Source organism: Sorex araneus, chromosome 6, assembly GCF_027595985.1.
Source record: "Sorex araneus isolate mSorAra2 chromosome 6, mSorAra2.pri, whole genome shotgun sequence".
In the NCBI taxonomy this organism is placed as follows: domain Eukaryota; kingdom Metazoa; phylum Chordata; class Mammalia; order Eulipotyphla; family Soricidae; genus Sorex; species Sorex araneus.
Genome location: NC_073307.1, coordinates 66074357 through 66087672, shown reverse-complemented (window position 1 = coordinate 66087672; position 13316 = coordinate 66074357). Strand labels below are relative to the sequence as shown.

General features: G+C 43.5%; 1 protein-coding gene across 2 annotated transcripts in view; it reads left to right on the top strand.

The window, feature by feature from the left end:
- The window catches only part of ANO6 (anoctamin 6), a 199860-nt gene that overhangs the window by 138915 nt on the left and 47629 nt on the right, over window positions 1-13316 (top strand). For both annotated transcript variants that reach the window (XM_004617068.2, XM_055142300.1), the window contains 3 exons: window positions 3192-3326; window positions 5530-5635; window positions 11525-11585. In XM_004617068.2, the coding sequence (XP_004617125.2) occupies window positions 3192-3326; window positions 5530-5635; window positions 11525-11585 (302 nt within the window). The remainder of the gene's footprint in view (window positions 1-3191; window positions 3327-5529; window positions 5636-11524; window positions 11586-13316) is intronic.

Here is a 13316-nt window from a genome sequence, read left to right as displayed (position 1 = left end):
ATCTATAGCAGGGCAGGCACATTCCCCCCCCCTTCTCTCTTTCTCTCCTCTCTCTCTCTCTCTTTTCTCTCTCTCTTTCCTCTCTCTCTCCTCTCTCTCTCTTCTCTCTCTCACTCTTCTCTCTCTCTCTTTCTTTCCTTCCCTCTCTCCCTCTCCCCTTTTGGGCATTATGGTTTGCAGTACAAGTACTGGGAGGTTGTTATGTTTGTTCCTTTACCTCCTTTCAGCACGCAGTTCCTGTCATCCAGAGTGATCATTTCCAACTAGCATTGTCATGGTGGTCCCTTCTCTACCCCAACTGCCGTCTCTCCAGCACTTGAGACAGGCTTCCAACTGTGGACCAATCCACCTGGCCTTTGTTTCTACTATTCTTGTACCAAATTAGTCTCATACTATTTTTTGTAATATCCCATAAATGAATGCAGTCACTCTATGTTTGAGCCTTTCCTGACTCATTTCATGCAACAAGATAACACGTCAATTTTAAAAGCAAATAAGTGAACAAAGGTTTTTGTTGAAATAAAGAAAATAACTGTAATGAGTCAGAGTGCAGTAGTGAGACAAGAACTGTCTCTCAGTAGGTAACTGAACTAAGACGTATAGTGAAAAGGACAAGCATTTTAAGGATTTTGAAAAAAGTTATCCAGGTATAGAGTAGCTAATATGCTATCCTAATATATATTTGTCAAATTTTAGAAAATACAGCCAGTGCAAAAGAAAAAGAAAATTATTATTACAAGGTTAAAAGTGTATCAGGAGCATGGAAAGAAATTTAGACTTACATGTGTGACAAGCAGTTGCGATATTTGAAGCATTGCAGTAATTTTATTTCACTGCAATGTAGCACTGTCATCCCATTGTTCATCGATTTGCTCAAGCGGGCATCAGTAACGTCTCCATTGTCCCTGTCATATGCTAGTGTAGCCCGATGGTGCATTGGGGGGCTCGTTCAGGATCAGGGGAATGAGGACTGTCATTGACATTTAGATTGATTCCAAACTTAGCTATTGCACTCAGTCCAGCAATGAATAATGCTGTGCATATGTTCCTTTGGATGAATGTTTTCCTGTCCTGGGAATAGATCACCCAAAATGAAATTGCTGGGTTGTGCAGAAGCTCAGTTCTGAGTTTCCTGAGCACCCTCTCTACCTTTTTCCGTAAGGGTTGGGCCAGACACATTCCCTCCAGCAGTAGATGAGAGTTCCTGTCCATCATATATATTCCTGCCAACAGAGTATTCCCGCTATTTTTGATACTTGATTCTGGTCTGCCTTGATTAAACTAGACTTGATTGAAAAGTCTAATTAATATTAAAAATTGGGAATAAGAATGATGTGGCTTGGAGGCTGGAGAGTTAGTGCAAGAGTTAAGGTGCTTGCCTTGCATGCAACTGGCCGCAGTTTGATCCCCGAGTCCCACCTGGTGTTCTGTGGGCACTGCCAGGCGTGGCCAGAACCACAGGAGGAAAGGCAGGGGAGTGAAAGGGAAGGAGGAAAGGAGAGCAAGAGAGGGCAAAGAAAGGGAACGGGAAGGAGTGGGATGAATGGGATGGCTCTTGCCTTACACTGGTGTCCTCTGGGGTTCCTCTTACCCCAGAGGACATTTTGGTTAGGGTTTCTTTTGGGGGGAGATGTTCGGGAGGGCTTGTTTGTGTTTCATTTGGGCTAGAGCCAGCTGTACTCGGGGCTCACCCTGCTCTCTGCCAGGGTCACTCCTGGTGAGCTCCAAGGACCTTACGGTCTGGGCATCGCGTCCCGGTCAGCTTTGTGTGAGGCTGGCGCCCCACACGCTAGACTAGTGTTCTGGGCCCCCGCCCCCATTAGTTAGTCTTCAACATTAGTTAAGAAAAACACAAGTGCTGGGCATAAGGAACTTGGGGAAACCTCAGTCTCATCCGTCTGACCCTCTCCCGTTCTTAAGAGGGTTTTGAGGGTTTCTTAAAAACAGCTGGCCAGGTCGGGGGCAAGGCGGGGACAGTGGGAGGCCGCTTGCCCTGGGTGCAGTCAGGAGACACCCCCCCCCCAATAAAACAGTCAAACGAAAGAGTTGGTCAGGCCTGAGGTGGAGGCTTGAGAGGTAGACCAGACCCTGAGCAGGGCAAGGCTTCAGCCCAAAGCCCCCCCCTCCCCCCGCTTCGGCCCCGGGAACCTGCAGGGCCACTAAGTGTGTGCCGGCAGGCCAGACCAGAGTGGCCCAGGACCTCGGCACCCTGGCTGTGGCCTCTACAGGATGAAAAATTCAATTAAAAAATGTGTTCAGGCCATCTGTTACTGGTCATTATTAGTGTTGATTTCCTCCCTTCTCGTTTCTTGGAGTTGCATTCTGTTTCCTCCTGGAAATTTCCTGGATTAGAGGAAGTAGGTAACCAGGGTGTCCATGTACCTTTTTATGTATATTTAGAATAATATGTTTTAAATTGTGTAAATGTGCTAGTCCTTACAGAGAATAATATTGATGCTTCTTTTGTTCTATAGTCAGCATTTTTGTTTCCTCTATTTTAATTTATTTTGCTTCAACAGGTTCACCTGTGGTCAATGCTTCTATGATATGTCTAATGCATTTTTGTTCTTTTTTTTGGGGGGGTGGAACCACACCCAGTAATTCTCAGGGCTTATTCTTGGCTCTTTGCTCAGGGATCACTCCTGGCTGTGCACTGGGGACGATATGTGATACCAGAGATCGAACCCATGTTGGCCCCTTGAAGGTCAAGCACCCTACCTTCAGTACTGTCACTCCAGTCCCGAGTATTTGCTTTGCAGTAGAATTCAGGGTCTTTCATGGGGCTGGAGCGATAGCACAGGGGTTGGGCTTTCGCCTCTCACTCGGCCAACCCGTGTTCGATCCCTCCGCCCTTCTCAGAGAGCCCGGCAAGCTACCGAGAGTATCGCGCCAGCACGGCAGAGCCTGGCAAGCTACCCGTGCGTATTGGATATGCCAAAGACAGTAACAATAAGTCTCTCAATGAGAGACGTTACTGGTGCCCACTCGAACAAATCGATGAGCAACGGGATGACAGTGACAGTGACAAACCAAGAAGTAAAGGGCCAGGAATATATACATGAGAGTGTATGTCTTAACTGTGAGTTGAGCCAAGGGATTAAGCTTGAAATCTTGATTTAAAGTCAGAAACTAATATTTACAGTGAAGCTGCAGAGGACTGTTTCCTAAATACGATCCCTGTCCTCCTTCAGGAAATACTACGGAGAGAAGATCGGCATCTATTTCGCTTGGCTGGGCTATTACACCAAGATGCTCCTGCTCGCGGCCGTCGTGGGGGTGGCTTGCTTTCTCTTCGGGTTTCTCAATCAGGACAACTGCACCTGGAGGTGAGTGCTGCTTATCTCTCAGCAGCATCCCGAGAAGTAGGCCACTGTCGTGAAAGAGACTCATTGCAGACCACGTACTGCTTTGGGTGATATGTCGCTTTTTCTCTGACTCTTTTATAAGCAAAATGGAAAATTTTTCCTTAGGTGACGTAGGTCAGTCTTTGACAGTAATATCACCTCTCCGAAACACTACAGTATTTTAAGACAATACTTGTTTGAAAAGGGGAAAAAGAGGGAGAATTATCCTTGAACTTCTGACCCGAGAGGAGCACTCTACTCGGCCCTGTGGATGTGGGCCAAGAGTAGCTCTGATTTCTTTAGGGTTTTATTTTGCAGAATGTGGAATATTGGTGTGTTATGTTTTTAGAAATGACTTCTCATTATTCATTAAGAAAATGTGTATTTTAAAACTCAAGTTAACAGTACTTGTTTTTAAAATAATTTTTCTTAACTAACCTTCACAGTGTTTGGACAGGGTTGGGGGCATCATGGTGAATTAGCTTGTGAGGTTAGAATTCCAATACCAGCTACACTATCTAAAAGGAAATACCTGGGTGTCAGAACTCGCTGCTTTTACCCACTGTTCTAAACTGTGTGTTATTTCTCTGCTTTGAGTAGTTTTGGAAAGAATACAATACTGAAGCAGCCATTTTCTCTTGATCACCTGTCTGTATCCGGGTCTAACAGGTTGAAATCTCTGGGTACCAGCAAGGAGCTGCTGACTGACTTTCTAGCACCAGGCGTAGCATCCTGCCTCTTAAAGCAAGATGCTGATGCGGTGGTCCTGATGTAGAGGCTTAAATACCCATTTGGTGTGAAAGAGGATTCTGAGTTCTTTGTGCTATTATTACTCTTTGACTTCTTAGCCAGAAAATTACAGGTGTCCTTTGAAGGACACCTGTAATTTCATTTTCCTTTTCATTTGAAAGGACCAAATGCTGAATGCTAATACCGTTTTACTGAATTTGTCTTTGGGTTGTTTTTTAAAATCATATTGTTTATTCTTCAAGCTAAAAATGAAAAGGTATCTCTAAAAGAGACTTTCACAGGGTATGCTTTGCATTTTTATAAAGTAATCCGTACATTTCCTTACACACAAATCAATATGGAGAAAACTGGGATATACTCCCTAGGTTCAAATTATTTGGGCTTTATTGTATTTGTTCACTGTATCACTGTATCACTGTCGTCCCGTTGCTCATGGATTTGCTCGAGCGGGCACCAGTAATGTCTCCATTCGCCCCTGTCACATTATATTTGTTAAATATTTAAAATACAGCACTTAACATATTTTCAGTTAATTTTATTATATCTTATGCTAGATTAATTGAAAAATAATACAGGTAGTATTTATGTATAAGGACTATAAAGTTGGGCTGGAGCGATAGCACAGCGGTTGGGCATTCGCCTTTCACGTGGCCGACCCGAGCTCAATTCCTCCGCCCCTCTCGGAGAGTCCGGCAAGCTACCGAGAGTATCGAGCTTGCGTGGCAGAGCCTGGCAAGCTACCCGTGCATAGTGGATATGCCAAAAACAGTAACAATAAGTCTCTCAATGAGTTACTGGTGCCCGCTCGAACAAATCGATGAGCAACGGGATGACAGTGACAGTGACTATAAAGTTAATAACATTTGCTTCTCGTGGTGTCATAAGTGCTTGCCAGCCCAGGTTCAGTCCTGTGCATCTTCTACGGTATTCTGAGCAGTGGTGGGACTGACCCTGCTCACAGGGTCAGGGGAGATCCCAGGGCATAGCCAGAGGTGGCCCACCTATCCCAATTTTTTAATGAATTAATTAAGTTTACTTCCATTCCTGGTTTATCTTCAATTTAGGGACCAGGGGTGCAAGATGCTGGCTTCAATTCCTAATATCACAAAACAAACCAAAATGGAACCCAGAATCCTCTTTCCTCCCTTCTCCGTCCCCAGCTGATGACAACAACCATGTTTAGAGTGTTTATTTGGGGGTTGGGGCTGATTTTTGTGCCATCCTTGGCAGTGCTCAGGGACTACTCCAGGTAGTGCTCATGGAACCATAAATGTCGCCAGGGAGCAACTGTGCAAGACAAGCACCTTAGCCCCTGTACTATTTCTCTAGCCCAGGTTTATGTTTTTTTTTTAAATGTGCATGGATGTTGGATATTATGCTTATGGAAAGGAAATCCTATCATTAAAAAAATTCTAATTGAACTCTGTTTTTTTAGCAAAGAAGTTTGTGATCCTAACATTGGCGGCAAGATAATAATGTGTCCACAGTGTGATAGACTTTGTCCGTACTGGAAACTCAACATTACTTGTGAATCCTCAAAGGTAATTTCTTTTTATTCCAAATACATGCAACTAATGAAGGATTCTTTCCTTTAGATAATTTCAGTACAGCATAGAAATTATTTTCCCCCTAAAGAGTTCTGAAAGGTGCAGATGATATTTATTCCTCCTTACTTGGAGATGTGTCGGGGCAGCAGAGAGGTTCTCACCTCTAGTGCTCACAGGTCCCAGGGCTCTTCCCTACTATTCGTCCCCATCCAGGCTCCAGATTCATCGTGAGGGTCTGAGGATGTGGCCTGGGGAGTTACTCCAGCCGCCCCAGTGGTGCTTTGGGACTTCCAGGAATGTATCCTGTGGGGCTCAGGGGGTCTCCAGGGTTGCACCCAGCAGTGTCTAGGCCCAGGTGGTGCCTTGAATTCAGTCAGGGTAGCAAGAGACGAGCCTTCACCCTTATCCCATCTCTTTGGCTTCTTCTTTTATAACTAATCAGAAATCTCAAATATCCTGGAAGCGAAAAATGATCAGTTGTATCATGTCACCCTGTTGATCTTCGATTTGCTCAAGTGGGTGCCAGTAACATCTCCATTCATCCCTGTCACGTGCTAGTGTAGCCCAATGGTATCTGCTCACTCCAGGAACAGGAAGAGCCTCAAGCCATTTGTTCAGGGTTTTGACGAAACCCTGAGGCCAAATCTGCTGGGCGGCCACATGGTCTTTTGATGTCCCGTGGAATCCAGGCAGTAACAGGAGTGAAAAATGATAGGGTTGAAATTTGCAGAATATTTCCAGTAATCAGAGCAGAAATCTGAAACCAGATTGCCTCATAAATACTACTTAATAAGTTTACTGTTTTTATTTATTTACTTACTGGTTTGGCACGCATACCCAGTAGTGTTCAGGGCTTATTCTCGGCGCTGTGCTCAGAGCTTACTCGTAGCTCTGTGCTCCGGGATCACTCCTGGCAGGCTTGGGGGACAATATGGGATGCCGGGGATTGAACCCCGGTCAGCTGTGTGCAAGGTAAGTACCTACCAATGGTGCTATCAGGCCTCAAGTTTATTATTATTTTAAATATTGTTTGTGTATTTGCTTTTGCGTTATAGCAGTAGTACTGAGGGGTTGCTACTCCCAGCTCAGTGCTCAGGGGTTGTACTCAAAGATCGTTCCCGGAGATACTCTAAGGGCCATGCAGGGCTGAGAATAGAACCTGCCCTGCCAGGCAGAGCCTTCTCTCAGATACTCCGAGCGATCACCCCGGCCCTTAAATGCTTTTGTTGACTCATGAGCAAAAGCCTGATATTTGGGTGTCCGCTTCTTCCCCACTTTGAAAGTGTGCTGAAACTGCACTTGGATTGATAATGACCCTCCTGTCAGATTAAGACTTTCAATAAATATCACAGAAAGAGTTTATTCATACAAGCCACGATAGATACTGACTTTCTTTCAACATTTGTGAGTTTCAGGACAAATATTGAGACTAGAAACAGCTCAGTGAAAGTCATTCCAGAGAGTAGACAAAGAAATTGGGGACCAGAGAGACAGTCCATGGGATAAGGTGCTCGCTTTCCACGCAGCCCACCCTGGTTTGAGCCCCATCACCACATATGATCCCCCACGCACCACTACGTGTAATCTCTGAGCAGACCACCGCCCCCATGTGCTCCCATCATACACCTCAAAAAATAATATGGTCAGCTTGCGTCTGAGAGTTATTAAACTTTGGCTTACTGTTCTCACTTATAACCATTTCTGTCTACCCTTTGTTCTGCATATGTTTAGGAAACAATATTAGCTCAAAATATTGTGATCTACTCAATGTCAGTCTTTGAGTTCATTGCTATTATAGAAATGTCACTTTATATTTTATTCTTTGCAAGTTTCTTGTACTGAACATTTCTTAACACCACGTGATTCACTCCATTTTACAGATTAAATGATCTGAGCTCATAGTCACCTTCTAGTAAAGAACACGCCAGAATTGAATGAGTCTGTATTTCCTGCCACTGTTGTGTAGCTCACCAGTGAGAGTAGTGCTAAGCACTGCTCAAATTGAGCTCTATGTTTAAACGCTTTTTCCATCACTTAGTTAAGATAATGGTGCAGCATTGTCTCCCAGAAGTTTTCACACAGTTTTATTAGTTAAAATAGGCTTATTGATGTATACGCCCCCCCACCCAACCCAACCCAATTTCCAGACTGAGTATTTGTCAGAGATCACACAGTAAGACTTGAGACTAGTGCGAGGCAGCTTGCCTTCCACGGAGACTCACCCTCCAAGCCCCTCGTTTCCCCGGATCCCTGGCACTGAAATGAAGGTGGACGCCACTGAAGAAAATGGGCCCAAGATAGTCCAAAGCTGAGGCACTGGCCCTGTGTGCGGTGAACACTCATTCAAGCCCTGGCACCACGGACGGTCCCCACACTTCCAGGAGTGGCCCCTGAGCACTGCTGGGTAGGAGGAAGAAAACAGGCCAGTTGTCTCCGACCAAGTACAGTGGGAAATTCCATTTTCCGTAAAAAATTCTCCCTGTTGCATATCCAGCTGCTTCTCTTCTCTCATCCTGCTCCATTTCCCTATTCTTAAGGCTTTCAAAATTTTCCCTGTTTTGGTGACATGTTTTTTCCTGCCCTATTTTTTTAGTACTATATTTAAACACCGTGGTTTACAAAGTTAACATATTTTTCATTGTCTTTGAGAGACAAATCTTTGACTCTATTTAGGCTCTCTCAAGGATTCCATGTCTCTTGTCAGAATATTTTACTGATGGGAGGAAACTTACAAACGAATAAAAGAAGTAGACAGGGAAATGTTAGAAAAAGGAGGAGTAACTTTTCATGTTGTCAGTTCATGAATTAAGTCATTTCTTTTTATGTACATATGTTCATTTGTACATACTTCTTAGAAAAGAGATAGAGTATCACCAACTGACACAGTAGCTTAAAGCACTGACAAGTTAGGCATAAAGATATATTATCAAGATCAAGAAGCATTTATAAAAATAATCAGAACTAATGCTGCTTTGTAATTGAGCGTTAAAAATGCTTTTTTGGCAAGATAAAAGGGAAACATGACAAGTTTTTTATTTTAACTAGTTTTTATTTTGCTCACTGGCAGGAAGCAATAGCAAATGGTTGTAGTCCTGGATTCTGATTTGTTCCGCTGCTTCAGGTCCCCACGCCTGCATAAGCAGCTCTCTTTCCTTCCTGTTCCTCTCGACTAAAGAAGGATACTCGGCCCTCCGTGCTGTGTTACAGGGAAGCCCTTGCTGACCTTCCCCTCTACTTCAGCCTCCGTGTCACTCCCGGGGTGCACAGAGCAGAGAGGTCATCCAGCTTATTCTTTTGTGTAACATGATTTCACAAGTATGGAAAAAGGCTAACTTCACTTAGCACTGACTTCACTTCACTAGTTCCTCGTACAGGGCAGCAGGGCACAGCCCTTGCCTTAAGCAAGCATCTAGGTTCATCCTGGCATTAGCAGTAAAGATGTTTTTGCTTCTGGTGCATTTTTTCCCCTTCCTGCACCGATAAATTAGATACTCTTCCACTGACGTATACTTAGTATAATAAGGTGAAGAGTTCACACACAGGAATTTTTCTTCCTGGGGCCAGTGAGACCTGCACTGGGGCAAAATAGGGAAGCATAAATTCCAGAGAGGGTTTTGCACTTATTTGTAAAGGTACTTTTGCACTTTACTTTGTAAAGGTAGAGTAACAGAAACCTCAGTAATAGCATAATAATGTACAGTACTGTTTTTTGTGGGAATTTCTTTTCCCCTTAGACTTCTATTTTAAAAAATTGGTTTTGGTGTTTGAGATTAAACCCGGGGCGCCTCTTTTATTTGTTTTGTTGCGGACTGGGCAGAGACCTCGGGGCTCACACACGCAAGGTGAGCACTCTCTCTCAGAGCTGCCGCCCCTCCCAAACCAGGCTTCACACATAGCACATGTCATCAATCTGAGCTCCGTTGCCGGCTTCCTGAACTTTTCTTACAGTAACTTTCAATACTGGACAACTTGAAGATGGTTCCTTAATAGCCAAAATTAAAATCTCTGGAGCCTGAGACCTAGAGCTGTTGGCAGTGAGCACTGTCCCTAGAGTTTTCATCCATTCTTTAAACTGGGTGTCTTCTGGCTCGTTGGTTGGTTGGGAGGTGACTGCCTGTGTACAGTATGCTGTTGTGCTTTTCCTGCTCGGGCTCTCTGTGGATGGTTTGGTGAGGGGGCGGAATCTGCATACTTGGGGGACAAATGTGTGAGAAGGTGGTTAGATCAATGTTCGTCTACGGAAATATCAGCAGAAGCCGGAGAGGCGGCACAGGTGCACAGGGCGGAGGCAGGGGGCTTGCCTGCGTGCAGCCCGCCCCGCGTGACGCTCCAGGGCGTCAAACCCTGGAAGTCATCTGGAACATAAGAGTTTGTCCTAGAAGTAGCGTTGCGTTTTCTTTCACTTTTTTGTACCTGTAGATTTGCTCTCCATATGATTGATATGTCACAGAATTTATGTTTAATTCACTTGCAGCTTTTCCCATTAGCTTTTTACTTTTCTGCTTTTGTTTTTGTTTTTGTTTTTTGGCCACACCCAAAAGTGCTCAGAGCTTACTCCTGGCTTGCCCTCAGGGAGCACTTTTGACAGGGCGCAAGAGAGCAAGCATATGGGATGCCAGGACAGAACCAAGGTCCACACGCAAAGCAAGCACCCGTCTCTCTGTGTCATCTCTCTGCCCAGAGATGTTTCCATTACATTTCCACTACATTTTTAATGGAAATGTAAAAATACTCACTAACAAAAATTTAGTAACTGATTGAAACATGTTCCGGGAATTCAGAAATAGGCTATTTATATATTATTTAAAAGATGGAACTCAACAGAACTAGAATAGAGTCTTCACTATGCGGTTCTGTCATTCATTCATCCTTGATCATTGTTTTTTTTGGAACATCAGCATAATTCCCAGGGGTGCTCATAAATGACTCCTGGCTCTGTATCCAGGGATCACTCTTAGAGGTGCTCAGCAGAACGGACCAGGGTCAACCACACACTCATGTGCAGGGGAAAAGGCAGGTGGGATGAGAAGAGACCACTAAGTAAATGATGGTTGGAGGGATCGCTCGGGATGGGAGATGCGTGCTGAAAGTAGGCTAGGGGCCAAACATGATGGCTCTTTAGTGCCTATATGACAAACCATAACACCCAAAGCAGAGAGAGAGTAAGAGGGAATGGTCTGCCACAGAGGCAGGGGTGGGAAGGGGTGGGGGTGGCGGGAGGGTCACTGGGAACATTGGTGGTAGAGAATGGGCACTGGTGGAGGGATGGGTACTGGAACCTTGTTTGATTGAAGTGTAATCACGAAAATTTGTCAAGTCTCTAACTGTATCTCATGATAATTCATTAAAATAAAAAAAATAAAAAAGTTAATCTCCTTAAGGCAAAAATAAAATAAAAAGAAACTTAACCCCCGTGCTATCTCTTCAGTTCCCAGCAAGAGCCATTTTAGATAAACCTCAGCTTGGAAATTCTCTTTACAGGAATAACAATAATCCAAGAATTTATTCTCTGACCAGGACAGGAGTCTTTGCCATTCTGTTACCTCAGATTAAATGTTATAATTTATTCAAAGAGCTCATTGTTCTCAAGTGTGTTAGAGGTTTTAAACATAGTGGAATTTTAGAAGATAGGACTATTTCTTTTTCTTTCTTTTTTTATCATACTTTGGAAGTATTCTTTTGGAAAATGTTTTCTGGTAATAAGAAATATTTTTGTTTTCCAAGGAATGGGAAATCTCATCTCTCTGTGGGTATGATTATTAAACTAGCTATCAGTTTTCAAAAAGAAATTCATAACATGAAAGACTTAAAGGATTGCATATTTGTTGAATTATAGTAAGTGGAGAACAGCATTCATTTATATGTCATTATTGTATTTTCCAGAAATTGTGCATCTTTGACAGTTTTGGAACTCTAGTCTTTGCTGTATTTATGGGGATTTGGGGTAAGTTATTTTAATTTTTTTCAGTTTTTTTATTTAATCTTAAATGTACCCTAAAATCATACAAGTGTCCAACTTAATAGCATTATACAGTTTTATATAAGCTGTGAAAATAACCCATATTTCCAACCATAGATCGATAAGCTTCCGTTGGCTAGATCTCTGTAATTCTGAAGTGACCATATCAGTTAGCTTTTACTGCACCGAAAAGCTGCCTCATCTCCGCTTGTTCCACATGGCCTCTCATCCCCCAGTGACTGCATCAGGCTCTTCATCTGGGAGGCTTAGAGTTCTCAAGGGAAGAAAGGTGGACAAGTTTCCACGCGAAGCATTTGTACCCTGTGGCTGCATCAGCTTTGAGAATGTCTGGTCGCTGAAGAGCATCGTGTGTAGAACAGCAGTACTGTGAGATCGGGGAGATTCTCTGAGCCTGGGTGCAGGGATTCCTGGGAGTCGTCACTGCAGTACTCCCGGAGCTGTGAGCCGACCGAACTTCCCTGGAAATGGAGTTCTGCCAAAGTGCTGATGGGAAGGTCGCAGATAAGCCTCCTTCATTGGTTTCTTAGGAGTGAATATTTAGTGTGTGCTACTCTTAAAGTAATATTTTTGCTTTGAGTAGTATAATATAATGAGGCAGTTATTGTTTCTTAAAATGTAATTGATATAAATGTTCTGCCGTAGAAGAAAACATTTCCATTTTCGAGATAAACCCATTTATAATTTCATTACAAGTCAAGGGGAAATAAACGAGAGCATCCAAGGGGGAGAGGGGGAAGAGAACCAAGTTCTGCCTCTCGGGGAGGCCCTAGTCCCACATGCACGTCCCGGAGACAGGGTTTTGAAGGACTCTGGGGCAGGAGCTCTCTCCGGCGGTTGTGTCTATAAAGTGTCACCAAGTGGGTCGCAGAACAGATATTCCAGTCATTTTAGACACTTTTCAGAGATGTTGGTTGTCACTCTTCAATAAAAATACACCGTGTGAGTCTAAACTTAGTTAATATCACATGGACATTCAGACTTTAGCGTGATAGGACTAGAGACCAAATACTGTCTTATGCTTGACTCATAAAGACAAAACTCATGTGTTATTATATTTCACTGTATCACTCTTCAGGGTCAGGGCAATGAGACCCATCATTGGTACTGGTTTGGGCATATGAATACGCCATGGGGAGTTTGCCAGGCTCTCCCGTGCAGACAGGAAACTCGGTAGCTTGCCAGTTTCTCCAAGAGGGAGAACTAGACTATAAGATGTTGCACAACATCTGATGTTACTATATATCCTTCTTTAAAAAAAAATAATCAGCACTTCATCTCAGGAAAGCAGTCTCTTTAAACCACTGTCTTAGTCTCAGCGCTGATTCATAGTCTATAAAATTCTTAACACATCTATTGAACTCCATGTGCTATTGAATGCTGATAATCCTAATTAAAATACATTTTAAATTGATCATATATATGTATACATCAAATCAGACAAGTGTCTTATTTTCTAGTGAGCCTTGCTTTTGTGGTCGTTAGCTGCGCTATGCTTGTCGGGCTAACTTAAGCATATTGAGCTGCTGACTTTGTTTCATCAGATTTTAGAATTCAGAGAGCATTTATCACTGCTTGTAGCACTGTATGGTATATTTTTAAGAATATGTGTATGTGATGAGACCTGAAAGTGCCTTTTACAGCTTTTTCCTCCTGCTTCTGAGAACTGCCGTGAGCCTCATGATCCGACGTCTGGAA